The sequence below is a fragment of the Sporisorium graminicola genome, chromosome SGRAM_11 (genome assembly GCF_005498985.1).
Source record: "Sporisorium graminicola strain CBS 10092 chromosome SGRAM_11, whole genome shotgun sequence".
NCBI classification, from domain to species: Eukaryota; Fungi; Basidiomycota; class Ustilaginomycetes; order Ustilaginales; family Ustilaginaceae; genus Sporisorium; species Sporisorium graminicola.
Genome location: NC_043721.1, coordinates 463,162 through 481,035, shown reverse-complemented (window position 1 = coordinate 481,035; position 17,874 = coordinate 463,162). Strand labels below are relative to the sequence as shown.

Sequence of the window (17,874 nt, the reverse complement as noted above, 5' to 3'; positions counted from 1 at the left end):
GAGGAAGCGAAGATCTCTTCTCGAATCGTGACCGCTATGAAATGTGATTGATTGAACGAGTAGTGCAGTAAAGAAAACCGTTATCGATGAAAACAACAACGATCCAGGAGAAGCGCAAGGCGAGCTTATTGTCGAGGCGACCCCAGGCACCTGCGGTGGCGGTAGTGTTGGCAGGCATGCGGAGCGAACTCGCGGTAGAGAGGGCAGCAAGCCGCGAACTTGCCGTTCAGGTGATCATCCTACACAGGATCAGGCCGGGACAGCGCTGCTGGCACGAGAGTCGGCAAAGAGCTCCTCGCCCCTCGCTTCTTGACGGTCCTTCTTCTTCTTGATCTGCGCATACTCTCGCGAGATGTTGGTCGAGGTGGTCCAGCCATCCTCGGGGAACAGCTCGAACATCTGCTTGTAGCAAGCTTTGCGTGCATTGATCTCGCTATACTGCTCCGCCGAGTTTTCCAGCTTGTGCTTCTCGTTGCGAATCTCACTCATGGCGTTTTCGATGGTGATGAGGACAAACACCTCCTCTCGCATCTCCTCGGTCCACTTCCAGCGCTTGGTCGGCTCGACGTTTTCGTCTTCCCCATCCTTTGATGCGTCCACATCCATCGACTCGTCAGCACCATTCGTCTCCTTGGGGCCTTTGATGGCTTCAGCAGCTTCCCCGTCCTTCGGTGCTTCGCCTCGTTCCAGCCACGCTTTGTGTGCCGCTTCAAAGTCGGCAAGCTGCTGCGGAAAGCTGTCGCGGATCATGGCGCCAAGCTTGTCGAGGTGCTCCTGCTTGAGATCTTCGAAGTACTTGATATGGTGCGGGAAGAATTCGCGCTTGACCAGCTTCATCATCGTGAAACGGTTGTACGGGAAGATGGTGGGCAGATGATTGAAGAAGTTGTCGTCGTACTCGCCGAGCATGACGGCAAGCTTGGCCGTCTCCACCAGAGGCGGCTTGAGCGCAGGAGGGAACTTGGTCTTGACCGCAAAGTTCTCTGCGTCAACTTTCTTCTTGAGCTCATCGAACGCGGCTTGGAGACGCGGATCCACGGGCAAAGTAGGGTAGCGGTTCTTCTTGGAGAGCTTGGACGAACTTGAATCAATGTCGTCGACCTTGATGGGCGAGTCGCGAGTGCCCTCTAGCCGTTGCGTGTTGGTGAGTGCCGAAGCCGCAGCTACTGAGGGGCTGCCAGGATCGCCGCTGTTGAGGAGCGAACCCAACTGCATGGATGGAGAACCTGTAGAAGGCATGGGAGGCAATTCGGCACCCTGCTGCGCTTTCCTGGCAACGAGCTTGTTGAGAGACCCGGCGAATCCAAACTTGGAGTCCCGAATGCTGAGCGGTTTGGGCCTGTCCTTGACCGGAATAGGCTGACCTTTGCCCATGGCTTTGGCTTTGGCAAGCTCCACGGGACCCTGCGTGACATAGAAGCCGTCTGCTTTCGGCTTGGCAAAGTGCGTGGGCTCGTCGATGTTGAGCTCCGAGTCATCAACGAAGGGATCTCGCACGTCGTACTGGCCAATGTCGTATTTGTCGTCGTTGGGTCGTCGGCGCTTTTTGCTGGCGCCGCTTGCGCCTGCGCCCGAAGGCGAGCCAGATTCTTCCGCGGTAGGATACTTGGCCAGCAGCTTAGCAAGACCACCGAAGCCTTCCAGTCCCGGAGGAACCTCGGGAGCCGCCTGCGGTGGAGCGACGGGCTCGGGCTCTGCGGCTTGAAGCAACTGCTCCTCGTACCACTTAGCCCATGGATGATCCTCCTCTTTGAGCTTGGCAAGCACCAGCTCGGGAACATTGATTAGATAGCCACCTTGCCTAGGTTCGAGAATGTCGATGCGGACAGATGGTCGCTTGGGTGCGGGCGGTGCTACGACTTCTGGCGGAGACGGACTGCGGCGTCGAGAACGCTTTTTGGGCGCGGCTGCAGTCTCGCCGGACTTGACCCCGTCTTTTGACGAAGAGCCTTCACCCTTGTCGTCGCCGTCACCTTCCCCTTCTGATGCACTGCCTGCGTCGGTGGTGGCCTTGTCTTCATCGTCGTCCTCATCATCATCGTCTTCTTCTTCGTCATCATCCTCGGGCTCATTCTCCTGCGCGTTCTCCCCATTTGCGTCTACCATCAATACATCCTCTGGCACGTGCTCTGCTGCATCGTGGAAGGCCTGTTCGTGTTCGGGCTCTGTTGTTGCGGCATGTTGCGGTGAGGAGACGTCTGAGTGTCTGTGGTCGCGAAGGTCGCCATTACTGCTTCCGTTGGCCGTCTCTGGTGCAAGTTGCAAATTGGAGCCGGATGCATCGGCGCTGGAACGTTTACGAGGCGACGTGCGCGGAGTATTGGCATATGGCGAGGATCCTGGACCGCTGGGGCCTAGAAGGTTGGCCAAAGAGACGCGCGAAGCGGCTGAAGACCGGGGCATCTCTTCATCGTCTACAATGATAGGATGTGAAGTTCTCGTGTTCATTTTCTTTACTGTAAGCGGGGGAAGCGGCGAAGAGGATTGACTGTCGCTGCTGCTGCTGGAGATCACGATGGTATCTGGAACAGTCGAAGGCATACGGGGGGACAGGGTGGAACGTGTTGCAAGAGTGGCAAGATGAACTGATCAAAGCAATTAGCTCGGAGCTGTTGAGTCGAGACGACCGTGGTGACGGTACGCGCGCGGACTTGGCTGGGTGCAAGCTGATCGCGGATGTTGGTGTGATCAGTTGATGGTGAATGAAGGCGGAACAGTTGGTGATCGCGGGGACGGTGCGGTCTATAAGGCGATGAAGGTCGATGCGGAAGTGAGGTTAACTGTCCACTGTGTTGTTCATAAGCACGAGAGCGTAATTGTTTAGACGGAATCGACGCTGGCTGGCTAAGCGTCGAGGCGTTGATACCGTTGCAGATTCAGCGCGAGTCGAAGCGAGAGATGGCAGTCCCCCGAGGTGTTTGCTGAGCTGAGCTAAATTGAGCTGAGAAAGCTGAGAAAGAGACGGGCTTCGAGCTTGTTGTTGGAAGCAAAGAAGAGAGAAGATGCCAGGAGATGGTCGTCAGACAGAAAAGAGAGCATTCACGCACGGAGACCCCGACAGGATTTCGGATGCGCGACGTGCTGTGCAGATGTTAGCAGTTCCGCACCGCCCTCACTCCCCTCATGTTCATCATTTCGGCTAGACTTATCGAAGCGTTTGCAATCACACGCTGCTTGGCTACGACTGCGCACGCGCACTCTCCGGAACGCGCACATGGAAGGCAACGCTAAAAGAAGCTGTTTTCAACGGTCCATCCGGCCTCGAGCAGGAATTCTTCCTAACGGCCTTTTTTTTTCTCTGGAATTCAGGTGTCTTCCTTGCAGTGCAGGACCGCTGGATCGTCGAACCATTCGAAGGCCTGGCTGAACGTGGACGACACTCTTGTCGCTCGTAACGGTTGAGAGTGTGGCGCTAATCTTTCTCACGTTTCGAGAGCTGACCTTCACTACGTCGAAATTCCAGGCTCAGCATAGCTTTCCTGCCAGTTACAATGAAGCTTCTGAGTTCTGGAGGGGCTCTCACTGCGACGTGGGAAATCTTTCGGATGCGAATCCGTTGCAGCATCTAACAGGCGACGATTGCGCCGACACTCTTATCACGCTCTGGATCATCTTGAAGGAAGAATTGTGGTTGTGCAAGGTAATCCGAGGGTGCGCTTTCGGTGAGATCGCAAGCCGTGCATTGCAAGATGAGCGACTGAGTCTGACCTTTCTTAAAGAGGGGTCAGCTCATGTGTGAATGTGTACATCTCGAGCTTGTCCGTGACTATGAAGAGGGGATGCGCTGGCAATTGATGTGTGTCTTGGAAGGATCCTGCGGCAAGGTGCAGAAAAAGTTAAGGCTCTGCATCGTCGAGAAGAGAGATTTGGCTGTGAAGTGAGATTGAACGAGATGCGAATGTCAGTACGATCCATGATCAAGGCGCAATGAAGCCCGTATTCGCCCCGACTGGGGATGGCGAACTTACCTTCCAAAGCGATCTCAACGCAAGTGAATCGTCCGTCGGATTGCTGCGCGCAAAGCTGCGATTTGCCTGACCCTCGCTCGCTGTCGGAAACGGCGGAAAGGCAAGAATGAAGCATCGAGGGTCGGAGTCAGTGTGCCGTTATCTTACAGCATGTAGAAGCTATCCTCGAAGGAGGACATGCGGCGCTTCGAGACAAAACTCACCCGTCCAGTGTGAAGGTGGCAGCGCCGGTCTGCTGGACAAATTGCCTGGTGTGCTCGTGAGCTGGCGAGTCCATTCGTTCTGTGAGATTCGACGTAGCTCCCGACCTGTTTTGAGTTAGTCAGTGCAGTTGATTTGGTCAGTGGATGGCTGCTCTTCCTCCTTCGGTGTCCCCAAAGCGGGCGGAACCGTGAAGTCTGAGTCGGGACTGGCAAAGATACCTACATATTCGGAGGTGATCCTGCGTTGCGGTGTGTCGATGCTTAGGCTCTTTGGCTGCGTGAGTGGTCCCCCTTTGCTTCTGTGATGCTCTCTCCGATAAACTGAGTGTAGATGGTTGTCGAAATGAAAGCACAGCTTAAACGATCATCTTCCCACAACCTCGTGCTCCTCCTCCTCCTCCTCCACACTGCGAGGAAACGTTACGTCAAAGACCCGACCAAAACCTCGGCTTTCGGGGAGCCGGAGCTGGCACCAAGACAAGGATAACGGTCGGTCTAACAATAACCCGATCAAATTCAGCTCCACCGATGGTGGGCTAAAATCCGTCAGCCTGAGAGCAAGGGTTTCTTTGGAAAAGTTTGAGCAGCAGCAGGTGGCAGCAACTGAGCCAGTTCGACGACGTATGACATCCAAAATTTCTCCACTAAAACTTGCAGAAGAAGAAGAAAAAAGTTGGTGCTGCGCCTTAAATTTTGACTGAGAGAGCGCATGCCTTTTGCCACGGATCGACCAAAGTTCTTCTTGTGCTCGACACTATCACTATCACCACCAACTATCAGCTGGACGGTTCCGCCACCTACCAACATATCACATCACCATGGAGTACCATGCACCAGCAGCGCAGCACATGGTGCTCTGCGCCGATTGCGGTACACCCATCACACCCAATAACGCCAACCTCTGTCTTTCGTGTTTGAGAAACTCGGTCGACATCACCGAGTCGGTGCCCAAGCAGGCCACTGTCAACTTCTGCCGAAACTGCGAGAGGTATCTCAACCCGCCCAACTCGTGGGTGCCTGCACGTCTCGAGTCAAGAGAGCTACTCGCCATCTGTCTCAAGAAACTCAAAGGTCTCAACAAGGTGCGACTCATCGACGCTGGTTTCATCTGGACCGAACCGCACAGCAAGCGTCTGCGCGTCAAGCTTACCGTGCAGAAGGAGGTGTTCACATCCACGATCCTGCAGCAGATCTTTGAAGTCGAGTTTGTTGTACAGTATGGTCAGTGCCCGGACTGCACCCGTGTTGCCGCTAAGAACACATGGCGCGCCATGGTCCAGGTGCGACAAAAGGTGCAGCACAAACGCACCTTCCTCTACCTCGAGCAGCTCATCCTCAAGCACAATGCGCATCAGAACACCATCTCGATCAACGAAACCAAGGACGGTCTTGACTTCTTCTACACGCAGCGTTCACACGCTGTCAAGATGGTCGAGTTTCTCAACTCGGTCGTGCCCATCAAGACGACCAAATCCGAACAGGTCATCTCGATGGACGTGCACACCTCGACCACAAATTACAAATTCACGTACAGTGTCGAGATCGCGCCTATCTGCAAAGACGATTTGGTCTGCTTGCCGCCCAAGATGGCCAAGCAACTGGGCAACATTGGCCAGCTCGTGCTCTGCCACAAGGTGACCAACTCGTTGCGATTCATCGACCCTATCAGTCTGCAGATTGCCGAAGTGCCCGCGGAAAAGTACTGGAGGGATCCGCAACCCGCCTTGGCCACCATTCCAGAGATGATCGAGTTCCTCGTGCTCGACATTGAACCAACGGGACGCTATGCTACCAACACGCACGGTGTGCAGAACCGACGTCTCGAAGAGGCCGATGCGCAGGTCTCACCGCTCAACGCCACGTCGTTTGGTGAAGCGGATGCCGTCTACCACACGCGCACACATCTTGGCGCCATCTTGCAGCCCGGTGACACGGTCATGGGCTACCACCTGCGGATCGCCAACTTCAACTCGGCCACATGGGATACCATTCCCTCGGACCGCATGCCGGACGTGGTGCTCGTCAAGAAGTCATACCCGGAGCGCAAGAAGCGCTCCAAGAATCGCATGTGGAAGCTCAAGTCGATGGCCAAGGAGGCCGAAGACCCATCCGCGGAGGGAGCGGTGGGTCGCGGTGCAGTGGGGCGACGCGGTGGGTTGGATTCGCAGCGTGTCGAGCGCGACTATGAGTTGTTCCTGCGCGAGCTGGAGGAGGATGACGAGATGCGTGGCACAGTCAACTTGTACAGGGATGCCAAGAAGGAGGAGGATAGGCGGCTGAGGAAGGAGCGTGCGGCGCAGCTCAAGGCCGAGCGCGAGGCGGCGTTGGCTAGTGGAGGTATGGAGGAGGACGTCGACTTCGACGATGGAATGACGACCGACGGTGAGAGCGAGTGGGGCGATGATGACGCGCCGCGCGTGGGGATGGATGAGTTGCTGGATGACATGGAGGACATGGCGATTGAGGATTGATTCGCGTGCCGAGCGGTCTTTGTCTCCTATGGTTCTCGTTTATTGTTGTCAACTGCATTCTGCTTCCTCAGGTATCTCGTCAGCACACACAAACACTTTCTGTCTTGCAACACTCTAGCGTTTCACAGTCGGGCCATGCGTGACAACGATCTGAGATTTGCCGTGACAATCGAATGAATGAAACATTTTGGTGATGCGATGTGAAGCGGGTCAAGCGAGTTGAAAGAGAGATTCGATGCGAATGAGAGAAGTTGGGGAGAGGTACGGGGACCAAGCAGCGCGGCGCCAAAGCAAGAGGAGGGGTATAGTGCGTGCTGTCGTGCTTGCAATTTAACGTCTTCTCAGCCGCTCCTTGGAGGCTGTTTCGCAAGGCTTGCTTGCCAATCAACCGGTCGCGTCCCACTTGGTGTTGGGGTTGGCCAAGAACGCCAAGTACGCTTCCTTGTTGAAGAAGCTGAGCTCGGTCTCATTCTCGATGCCGATCTCTGCGAGCGTTGTGTTCTCCTTGGTCCTCGCCTCCTTTGCCGTTCCGTCCTTTGCGAGCGCGGCGAGATTCGCGTTCTCGAGCACCCACTCGGGATTGTCGAGGTTGATAATCAGGTTGGTTGTCTTCGCGCCGTGGGCACGGGTGTACAGCTTGAGCGTATCCAGCTGGTCGGCGTAGCTGCGGAATGCGCGGAAGCTCGAATTGGTCTTTACCTCATTCCGACAGAGCTGCTCAAGCTGCGCGATAGTGGTTGTTGTGAGGTCGATGGATTTGAGCACATATGCCTTCATCGAGCGGAATTCGAACGACTTGATAATGCGGATGGTGATCACTGCGTCTGTAAGTGGGCGCGCATTGTTGGTCTCTTTGTTGTCTGAGAAGTCGGCCTGCGGATTGAAGGCGTGGAACCCGCCGGGAAGTAGCGTGGCGGATGTGCTATCGGCTGCAGAGGTGGTGTCTGCCATGTTAACGTGGTGCGATGCTACCGTTCGAGGACGTGGAAGGAAAGATTATCGGGAGCAGAGATGAGGATGAGGATGAGGATGAGGATGAGGATGAGAAAGATTTAGAGTTCTTGTGTTGGTCCTGTTGGAAAAGGCCGTGTGACCTCAGGCTCAGCCGAGTTCACAAAAATGGTTTCTTCGAGAAATCTCCCAACGCTTGGTTGGATGCGGAAGAATCGAGGCGCTGGACCGCGTTCTTCCATTAACCCTGCTCACAGCCGCACAATTGTCTGTCTATACACCCAACCTCGACTCTCGACAAGCAACGCCGAAAAACCCAGCATAGCAACGCTGAAAGTTCTGCTGACCATTCGCAGGCCATGACACACACAAAGAAGATGAAAGATTTGTTGTGTGTATTGCCTACAGAAAGGAGAAGGGATCAAATTGCCATCGGCAAACTACGACGAGGCAAAAGGCGGGAAGCTCGAAACATCTTCTCTGCTGCTCGATGCTCCTCCGTTTGGTGTTTGAGCAACACGGGCTGAAATGTCTTGCAACAGCACTTTCTGCTGTTGCGGAAAACGACCCAACATATCCTCAAAGGCCAGCAACTCGGCCGATTTAAGCGGCGCAATCGACTGCGAGCCTGCGTCCATGCTGGCTCTGTCGGCGGTGGGAGACGTCGCACCTGTCGAATCGGTCCTTGCCGGCAGCTGAGACGAGTAGCTGTGGGAAAGTGATCCGTTTTCGGGAGTATGGACGCCACGGGTGGTAAAGGTGCCGTCTGAAGCACTGCCTGGCATGTCGACACTTTCGCCTTTGTGCGTCGGCATGGCCTCAGACCACTGCACGGAACCGATGCCCAGACCAGCTACTTGGCTTCCACTCGACCGTCCATCGCCATCCGTCACAATCCTGTTTGGCAGATGCTTGGTAAAATCCTTGCTACTGCCGAATGAGGGAGCGACAGGGCTTGGGATCAACCCACTCGCTTCGAAAGCCGTCTCGTTCGCAGACAGGCCACTGCGTGCCGTCGCTTCAAAGCTCGGTCTGCTGGTTGCGAAGGGCGAGCGCATCGAAATGCTGAATGAGGGCCTTGCACCACCTCCGAACGAAGATCTTGGCTCAGCCGAAACCGACGGCCGCGAGCCAGTATCCGCGATGATCTCGGTTTCGTCTTCATCGCCATTCAAGCTGAGCACGGTGACGTCTGCGGGTCCAATGCCTTTGCTGCCCTTTGAGGCCTTTCCTTTGATCCCTAACCGTTTGATCGCCTGCCCGACGCCTCGACTCGACGGCAATGCCGGACTGATTGGACTGGCGACTGGCGCGCGATCTCGATCCTGCGAAAAGGATGTGCGCCCATTCCTAGATGCGGTAGATCGCCACGTTGGAGCCAGCTGCTCGCTCCAACTGGAAGGAGCGGGACTCTTGGGAGTCGTTGCGAATTTGTTGAAAGCAGGGGAAGTCAAGGCCGAGGATGGCATCGAGGCGGGCGACTCCAAGGCTGTGGCTCCTGCTCGCTTGTAGCTGGGCCGCAGAATGTCGAGACTTCCCTTCCTCGTGCGCGAATACTTTGCGTCGGCCAGTTCGAGTGCAGACGGCGAGGTTTGTCCGAGCTGAAGCCCATTGATGTTTCGGCGCGCCGACCTATGCTCGCCGAAAGAGCGCGGGCTGTGGCCTTTCGAAAGTGACGTCGGCATGGATGCGGATGGTCGGATGCCGCTGGATTCGTTCACGTCGGCGATGTAGGACAGGCGCTCGCTGAGCTCCTCCACCCGCGAGAGTCGGTCCGCTCGTGAATCGCCCCGGATGAAACGGCAGAGCGGTGAACGGAAAGTCTGCTCATCATCCACCACCTCGCTCGCTTCCTCAACAGTGCCGTCGCCTGCCAGGTGCAGTTGGCTACCCTCCTCTCTTCTGCCTTGTCCCTGGCCGGAGAACGCGTTGCCACCACCGAACAAGCTATCATCTCCGTATTCCAAAGCGGCCTCGAATCCCGGCTGCGGCGAATCGCTAAGCAGAGCAGGACTCAGCGTCTTACGGATCGTGGTCCGTGTCAGTGCGACATTAGGAGCAGTCTCGGAAGGCTCGACAACATCAAAGCCGCGAGCGGAAGACATGGAAGATCTCGGCACAGCCTCTTCTACAATGTGAGGATGAGACAGTCTCGGAGGCAATGGCAAGAAGTTCTCGCTGGCGAAGTCGACGTCATCCTGGGTCTTTTTGCGCCATAGCAACCTGCCGATCGTGCGCGTGCTCTTTTCAGATGAGAAGGTGGAAGACTCCGGCACTCGTGGCGATTCTTCCCAGACGGAGCGTGTGACTTCACCCTCCGAAGTGACGTAGCTGGCTGGTATAGCGGGAACCGGGGGAACATAGACGATCTCATCCTTGGTGCGAGAGGACGAGAGCGAGGTCAAGGACTTGACACGGAGCCGGAAAAGTCGTTCCGCCTTCTTTGCGGGGACTGGAGAGGGCGAAGTGGCACCAAGGGACGTTGGCGGCGATGTTGGGAGGGAAGGAGCTGCACCCGGAGGGCTCTGATGCAATGTCGACGCCGAGGGTGAAGGGGGATATGGGAAAAACTCCTGCGATGTCGCCTTGGGTGTCATGGAGCCCTTGACCTTGTTGAAGAGACCTCCTAGCTTGGTTCGTGGACGTTGTTGCACCTTCGTGGTCGCGTGCCCCGAGTCGGGTGTGTAGTGCAGGTTGCTGGTGGAACGACTATACATGCTGGCCAGGCTTCGGGAGCTGGTCATGTTCGGAAGTTCATCTTCTTGACGGTGTTGACTCGCAACAGCATCTGGCATGTTAAACTCGGCAGCGCCCATGTTCTGTGACACCGCTGCTTCCACTGTCGGTGCGCCTGATGGATTATTTCCACCACGTCGAACACCAACTGGAAGCCACGTCTCTTCGAGCTCGTCATCGGGACGATCGAGAACCTTGCTAAGCGGTCGCGCCTGCCGTCCAAGCGTCGCATGCCGGCTACGAGGGAGGAAAGGCCGCACGAAGCGCGAGTCTGAGAAACTGCGACGGCCTTCGGCGATGGTGTCCTGTACGGGAACCGCCAGAGACGTAGTGGAAGCTGCGGCTGCCGGAGCCCGAGCCGTACTAGACGACACACCCAGTAAGCCAGCACGGAAAGGTGAGATGATCGAGTCGAGACTACGTCTAACCACGCCAGGACCTCTGTCCAACCTCGTGGAAGATGACGGTGTAAATTGGAAGATCGTAGACGGTAGCTGTGTAGCCACACCCGGATCCTCGGCCTCGAGCTCATCTGGCGACTCGAACTCATTGGCGCGGAATTCATCGTCGCGACGCAATGGAAATATGTTGGTGTCGACATCGCGCGCTGGATCCTCGCCTTGCTTGGCAAACGTCGCCTCTTCTGCGTGCTTTGCGGATGCAGATGTGCCTTGTCGTGCGGTGGAAGCGGTCGCCGGGTGTTGTGAACGAGCATTGTTCTTGGGAGGAACTGCAGGTGCGGACACTTGATCACTGGTCGGTTCGTGTGCGTTGAACTCGCGTCTTGCGGAAATGGGCGTCTGGAAGGGCATGGACAATGCGCCAAGCGTGGATGTCTCGGGCCCAAGTAATTGGCGAATCTTGCTCATGGACTTGCTAGCGGTAGCGCTGTGATTTGACGCATAGGGCCTAGGCGAATCCAGCATCGATCTGGTGTGCAGGGATGGGGATAATGACACGGAGGTCGAGTTCTGGAGTGGTATGCGGTCGCGCTCGTACTCAGAAGCAGCAAACTCTCGGAGCGCATGGTCGGGACGTGGCACGTCTGGCAAGGACGGTAGCGATTTCAAGTCGTGCTTTGGCGGTCTTTCGAAGCTGAGAGCGAAGGCGTAAGGATGGGCCATGCGCAATGGCGGGGATGCAGATGGCGAGGCGAACATGCGCGGCGAGTCAGTTTGACCAAGGTTGTCGCCGGTGTTGCCGGAGGCGGAAGGGCGGCTGGTTTGCAGACGTGGCGTTGGGGTGGTCAGCTCGGGTAGTGAAGGAGAGCCGCATGTGGACTGCCAATTGGTGGAGCTGCTGACCCTCGGTGGTGGAATGGGAGGTACGAGAGGCTTGGGGCAGTCTCGCAGTCTGCGATTGCGACGTCGATGGCTCGAGCTGGCGACGGACGCAGAATAGAGCGAGCGTACTGAACCTTCGAACGAGGCGCGCACAGGAGTGTAACGCCCTTCGTTCGAGGGGGGGTCGTCAGCATCCGATCCTCCAGCTTCATTTGCTTGGCGATAAGCTAGGTCCCAACAGCCAGCATTGCGCGGTGCGTGCTTCCTTCGGCTCAAAAGATCCGTGTATTCGAACGAGTTGCGTGACGACGTTGTTGTAGGTGAGGAGGCCGGTAGCTTGTCTCGCTTGTGGCTGCTTGTGACGGAGGCGCGCGACGATCGGTCCGAGAGAGAGCCGTATCGCTGTTGCCATGCGGCGTGATCTGGGTGTTTCGGATCGGCAGCCTGAACAATGGCATCATAGAGTTCAGAGCCGAGGTGGGCTGACTTGGACTGAGCCGGCGACGTTGAAGTAGCTGGTAACGGAGACTGTGATGGCTTTGGCGATGGACGTTGCGTGCTTGGTCCGGCTCGGGAGGATGTGGCCTGGGAAGGATAGGTACAGTCTGCTTGAGCACGAGACTGGGACTGGAGCTGATAGGGATGACCATGCAGAGAGGCCGACATCTTGTCGCCACAATGCTAGAAGGCTAGGCGACCTTTTGATTGAATGTGTACCTTGTGTGGACGGCTGTGAGCAATGCGAGAGACAAAGCTTTGGTAGTGGCTTGGCAGTGGTGCGATCAAGCACGGAGGAGACCACGCTTGACGGTGTAACGACCTACAGTGCTTACGCAGGCAGAGACTTTGTGAGTAGACAGATCATCTGGCGAGCGTCGTTGATGGCTTGAGCGTGGCAAGAGAGGTTGGTGAGATAAAGCACGTCCGGCTCGTCGAGCGCGAATTCGCCGCGGATCAGGGATCCAGATGAAGATGACAAGCGATTGTTGCTGCTGCTGCTGTCGAAGAAAGCGAAAGGGCGCTAGCTGCCAAGGGGATGAAGGTAGCGACGATGGAGAGAGGGAGAGAGAAAAAGAGAGAGAGAAAGACGAAAGGGAGAAGCCGCGTCGCGGTTCACAAATGTCTTGCAACTTTTGGCTTGGAGCTGACGGAGTGTCAGAAGAATGGTCGGGGTGTGCGAGAAGGGATAGCCATGGCTGCACACTGTGGCAGGTGGTTTGAGGCGAGCCAAGACGAAATAGAGTGAGTGGCTGCGATGCAATGCTTCACGAGAGCGGGTCGGCTAAGCCGTTTTTCGAACGATGCAGCACACAGCGGACCACAACTTCTTTTTTCTTTTGAGTTCTGATGATTGACGTTGCGCTACGACAGAGGAAGAGAGAGAAACAGCCAAAGTGGATGTGATTCTCAGCTGTTACCGATGTGGTAAGAGGCCTGTTAGGCAAGAAGGCCCATCCAGGCGAATCGAAGCTGGCAAGGCGTCCAGCCGAGAACTGGCCAAGCGAACAGGTGGACAGGACAGCACAGGCAGAAGCACATCGAAAAGGAGCTGCTGCAGGTGAGCTTGCAGCTGCCACACCTCGCGGTCTCAGTGTTGCCTTTCATGGGCGCCAGTATGCTTTTGACAGTTAGCCGAGCCGGTCTTTTTGCTTTTTTTTTTTGTCCTTCACTGTGATTTTACGCCCAGCAGCTCCTCTGTCGCAACTAGAGAGTGTCGGAGAGTCAGCCGAAAGTTGCACGCGCTTGGAACCTGCGCAGTAGCAACTCGCTACTGTGACTTGTATCAGCCGAGACTCGGTGGCACCGCAGCCTTCTGCCCCGTCGACAACCAGACGCAGACTCGGGCAGAGACTTGGTCGGCTCTTCCGTGAATGCTGGCTCGGATGTGCCGGAGCGCTGACGCTAACGTTTGCACATTTGGAGGGGTGCAGATCGGATGGAACCGCAGCATTTTGCAGAGGGGTTCGACATCGCGGGCCATCCGTACATCCACGCTCCACGCCGTGCCACCTTGACCTCATCACAGGCTGAGCTGGCTGCAGAGGATCGCCTTTGCCCTGTGTGGCCTCGAGACGTGGGAACATGAAAAGAAGAGGAGGGCCTAGCCAATCAACCAGCAGCCGGCGTACAAATTGCATGAAAATTGCCTCTTTTTTCTCCAAGTTGGGCCCCAAAATCTGCTGGTCGCCCCATCTCTTCTTCTCGCAGGGACAGCTATCCTTTCGAGGCTGGGATCCAGTTGCTCCGTCTGCCTTGAATGAAGGACGCCGAAACAGCCGGGCCTTATCAGCTACAATTGTTCAATTGAGACAGATGCTAGACAGGAAAATTTTGCGAGGACGGCCTTTCTGTCGAGTAGAACATGCACAGCCCCCCTTGCAGAGGGCTAGCCTGTCCGGACTGCGACGCTTTGACTTGACTTAGCTTGACAGGTGGTCTCGACATTCCAAATTCGCCTCGTCGGATGGCAGAATGGGGTTGGCTCGCCCCAGGTCTCCCGCTCCCATCGAGGTGAGCGCGTACGGTGCCGGTCACAAATGAAGGAATCGCATCCCGAGGGTGAGAATGGAAGAGCGCCGGGATTGGGTTTGTTGTTTTGTTTCAGAAGCATGCACCCTGTTCCATCGCTGTCATGGTGCCATCGTGCACCAAATGTCTCAGAAATGGGCGGCATACGTGCACAGCACACCGGAGCTGAGAATTAAAAAAAAAAATGGAGGCTAGCACAAACGACCGTCTTAGCTGTTCCCATTCGCTGTCCCCGTCACCTTACTACACAGTAATAAATATTGATGATTCGCGGCTGTCGCGATTTGAGCAATGGTGGCTCATCAGACTGTGTGATCATTTGTATAGGATGCCAAAAAGGAAGACACCTTTCACAGCGCGCTGTTGCATCATGTTCGAGCCGGTCCGACCATTCTAAGCTCTTTCGTTGCTTATACCCCGCAAATCGAGACGGGCTTTGAGCTAGAATGATCTCGCTCTACAAGATTGTGCTTGTAATTGGACTTGCGCGAAAAGATGACAACGCTTAGCCGGTAGATCGCAAAGCCTTGTTTCCGAGGCGCCATACAGCAACACAGCTCTGAATGACGATGAGATTTCGCAGATCTAACCTCGCGTGTGCTTTTCCTGACAACCGCAGATGCTGGGCATCTGTTTGCTTCCATATTTCTCCTCAGTGCCGCCCCGGGGTCCTCGTCAAACTTCGTTCAGGGACGACGTTAGCTTCGAGCGTTGACCTGAGCGCTTGCGGCCATCATGAGAAACGCGCCTTCTTTCGACGACTTCGCCCCTTCTCCAGTTTTTATGCGATCACTGTATGGTCTTTTTACTTTTTGCCGGCCTCGTCCCGGCTCCCCAGCCAACTCAGCCAACTCCAGGAGGGATGGGTTCGACGGCATGAGCAAGGAACATCGCGCATCGAGCAACGAACGCCGCCCAAATGCCGCGCGCTATTTTTCCCGGAAGTCGGAATTGTGCGCGCTGAGCCAAATTTGATCTGCCTCGTTTCGAGCAACACCACGCGATCTGCACCACCAGCTCTTTCGACCATCCATACACATCTCAAACAGCAAGATGGAGGACGACGAGTTGCAAGCAATCCGCGCCGCTCGAATGGCCGAACTCAGAGGCAGTGGCGGTGCCAGTGGCGGCGGTGCCAGCTCTGGGGCTGCCTCTGCAGGCTTCGGTGGGCCGCAGGGCGTATCTGGAGGAGCAGGAGCAGGAGGAAAGAGTCAAGAAGATCAAGCAGCACAACAGGAGGAGATGAAGCGCCAGATGCTCAGCCGCATCCTCGACGCTGAAGCGCGAGAACGCCGTAAGTGGCTACCTTTCCTCATCGCGCTCGAGATCGCATCGATACTGACATCGCTGACTGTTGCCTTAGTCTCGAGAATCGGCCTGGTCAAGCCGCAAAAGGCAAGGCAGATCACCGACCTGCTCATCCGCATGGCACAATCTGGCCAGATTCGCGGCAGGATCACCGAAGACCAGCTCATCGGGCTCTTGGATCAGGTGGACCAAGCTTCTTCAGGAGACTCGGGTGCTGGAAAGATCACTGTAAGTTTATCACCGCCATGTTGTGCAGCAGTGCTCCAACACTGACTCTTGTACGAAAATCGTCTTGCTTACGTTCGCAACTCGCTCTGCAGTTCACCAGGAAGAAGACGGTTCAGGACGACGAGGACAGTGACTTCGATATGTAGTGACGGTCAAATGGCAGCATTCACACATTGAATGTTACGCAACAAGGTGTGGATCTTGTATGGTCTACGGATAGATCAATTGCAGAGAGAATGAGCCAGCTCGGGTATACCTTTTTCAATGGAGGCCTACGTCGCTATGCCGCAGTGGGCGGCGTAGAGGCAGGCGGTGCCGCTGCTACTGCTGCACCTAGTGCGCCGCCTCTTTGCGTCTTGACGTGAAACGTGCATTGCGGAGCCTGGTTTGTCTCGGCCACGACGGCACTCGGAACATCCAACTGCGCCAGCGCACCCTTGACGATGCCCACGGGATACGATAGAAAAACCCTGGCTTCTTTAGCGGTCACCTGCGCGCCTTGAGCGGTCGACACATGGCGCAGCGGCTGGAACTGATTGTCGTGCAACACGTAGACACCTCGGTGATTCGTACGCAGATTGTCCACCTGTTTGCCCCAGACAGTCGTCCAGACCTCTTTGCAGATGAATTTGAGCACGTCGAGCGTGTCGGTGAACTTGGCCCTATCGCGTGCAAGGTTCTCGGTCATGTGATAGCCGACGTGGTAGCCGATGCCTTCGAGTCGAGCCGTCAGCAGCGTCTCCACCTCGCTGAGCGTGTCCGGCGTGGGTTCCGAGCCAGAGACCGAGCGTACGACCTGGCTGTGTGGGGACGACGCGGATGCTGAAGCGGAGGCTGTGGAGGTGGACGGCGATTTGCTGAGTGAAGGGAGTTGAATGCCCGCAAGCTGTAGCTCTTGGCGAGCGAACGCTTGCTTGCGAGAGACGAAAGAGGAGCTGTGGATGAGCGTGGCGACCATCTCGGTTGCAAGTGTATGCAAAGCTTGGCTGTCGACGTAGTGCTGTGTCGGTGTAGCGAGATCAAGGACGTCAGGTGTAACGAGTGCTGCCGACGATCCTTGATGAGCTCCGTCGCCGCTCCCCAAGGTCGATGCGTTGGCTGGACTTGATAAACTCGGCAGTGCATGTGATGGCCTTGATGTGGACGGGCTCGACAACGAACCGAGCGACAGGCGTTCGATGGCGGGTGCCGCAGTCTGTCCTGCAAGCGTTGGCTTTGACATCTGGTCAGCCCTAGTGTGGATGAACTGTAGCTTGTTTGATGCAACTCGTCGGGGTGATGATAGAGAGTCGGAAACGTTGCAGGACCGACTCGACTCGGTCCGTGCAGATGGTTGATTTGACTTGTGAGTCTAACAGAATTGAACTTTTCTTCTTCCTCCACTCACCAAAAATAAAAAGACCGCTTCCATCACGTGAGGCGCGTGGACGCTGGCTCACACGCGGGTGTTTTTTCGGTCCTGCTGCTGCTGCCGAATATTTTCCTCTTTTCTCTGCCTTTTCCCCAGTTTACGACGGCAGCTGCAGAGGGCCACAGACAGACAAAAGCTTCCGCCAACCATAGTGGCCTCTGCCGGCATCGAGCTGCAAGTCACTGCTGCTCTCAGTGTGTACTCCAGAGGCTTCAAGCGGTTAAGATTGTGTGCGTGTTGCTTTTGCGGCACTGCTGCAAGTCGAGCTGCGTTGCTGATCCGTTTTAATTGCTTGCAGATCTCGAAGAAAGCGCAAGCTTGTGTCGCTCAAATGTAATGACCGTCCGTGTGTGTACGAGTTTGCGCGTGTGTGTGTCTGTGTCTGTGTTGAGGTTTTGAGTGCATCTCGTTGCAGAAGCCTGACCCTTGACTCTCTCCATCTCGCACTACACTCGCTCACACACAAACACAATTTGCTATAGCACCATCGCAACATCCTTCTCCTACATCCTTCATCTGCACCGTCGCCGACTTGGCACCGTTATACCGGAGAGCTTGTGCTTGTCGCCACCGCAGTCAATATCAACACCGTGCAACAGGCTCGCCACTCAAGACCTTTCGACCTGTGAGAGCCACCGCACGACAGCAGCTTCTCGCGTCCAGAAGGTAAGTCTCACCCACCTCGACCCAGCCGTCCCTAGCTGAGCGATGTATCGCTTTGGTTGCCGTGTGCACCATCCATGATCCAAGTGCTATCTCAGGACAGTTGTTGACTCTTCTGTTGTT

The 17,874-nt window shown here is 56.0% G+C and overlaps 7 protein-coding genes across 7 annotated transcripts; 2 read left to right on the top strand and 5 right to left on the bottom strand.

Moving 5' to 3' along the window:
- Positions 1-249: 249 nt before the first annotated feature.
- EX895_001469 (uncharacterized protein) lies at positions 250-2,448 on the bottom strand (the record flags this gene model as incomplete). Its single annotated transcript, XM_029882068.1, has 1 exon — positions 250-2,448. One exon carries the CDS (start codon positions 2,446-2,448, stop codon positions 250-252), a length of 2,199 nt encoding a protein of 732 aa, XP_029741669.1.
- A 1,318-nt stretch (positions 2,449-3,766) lies between these two features.
- On the bottom strand, positions 3,767-4,245 carry EX895_001468 (uncharacterized protein; the record flags this gene model as incomplete). Its single annotated transcript, XM_029882067.1, has 3 exons — positions 3,767-3,870; positions 3,969-4,048; positions 4,172-4,245. The coding sequence occupies 3 exons, from the start codon at positions 4,243-4,245 to the stop codon at positions 3,767-3,769; spliced, it is 258 nt and encodes an 85-aa protein (XP_029741668.1).
- A 744-nt stretch (positions 4,246-4,989) lies between these two features.
- EX895_001467 (uncharacterized protein) lies at positions 4,990-6,642 on the top strand (the record flags this gene model as incomplete). The annotated part of the gene is made up of 1 exon (XM_029882066.1): positions 4,990-6,642. One exon carries the CDS (start codon positions 4,990-4,992, stop codon positions 6,640-6,642), a length of 1,653 nt encoding a protein of 550 aa, XP_029741667.1.
- Positions 6,643-7,026: 384 nt separating this feature from the next.
- Positions 7,027-7,593, bottom strand: EX895_001466 (uncharacterized protein; the record flags this gene model as incomplete). The annotated part of the gene is made up of 1 exon (XM_029882065.1): positions 7,027-7,593. One exon carries the CDS (start codon positions 7,591-7,593, stop codon positions 7,027-7,029), a length of 567 nt encoding a protein of 188 aa, XP_029741666.1.
- Positions 7,594-8,033: 440 nt separating this feature from the next.
- Positions 8,034-12,278, bottom strand: EX895_001465 (uncharacterized protein; the record flags this gene model as incomplete). The annotated part of the gene is made up of 1 exon (XM_029882064.1): positions 8,034-12,278. The coding sequence occupies one exon, from the start codon at positions 12,276-12,278 to the stop codon at positions 8,034-8,036; it is 4,245 nt and encodes a 1,414-aa protein (XP_029741665.1).
- A 2,916-nt stretch (positions 12,279-15,194) lies between these two features.
- Positions 15,195-15,823, top strand: EX895_001464 (uncharacterized protein; the record flags this gene model as incomplete). Its single annotated transcript, XM_029882063.1, has 3 exons — positions 15,195-15,435; positions 15,505-15,677; positions 15,770-15,823. 3 exons carry the CDS (start codon positions 15,195-15,197, stop codon positions 15,821-15,823), a joined length of 468 nt encoding a protein of 155 aa, XP_029741664.1.
- A 134-nt stretch (positions 15,824-15,957) lies between these two features.
- EX895_001463 (uncharacterized protein) lies at positions 15,958-16,899 on the bottom strand (the record flags this gene model as incomplete). Its single annotated transcript, XM_029882062.1, has 1 exon — positions 15,958-16,899. One exon carries the CDS (start codon positions 16,897-16,899, stop codon positions 15,958-15,960), a length of 942 nt encoding a protein of 313 aa, XP_029741663.1.
- Positions 16,900-17,874: the final 975 nt, after the last annotated feature.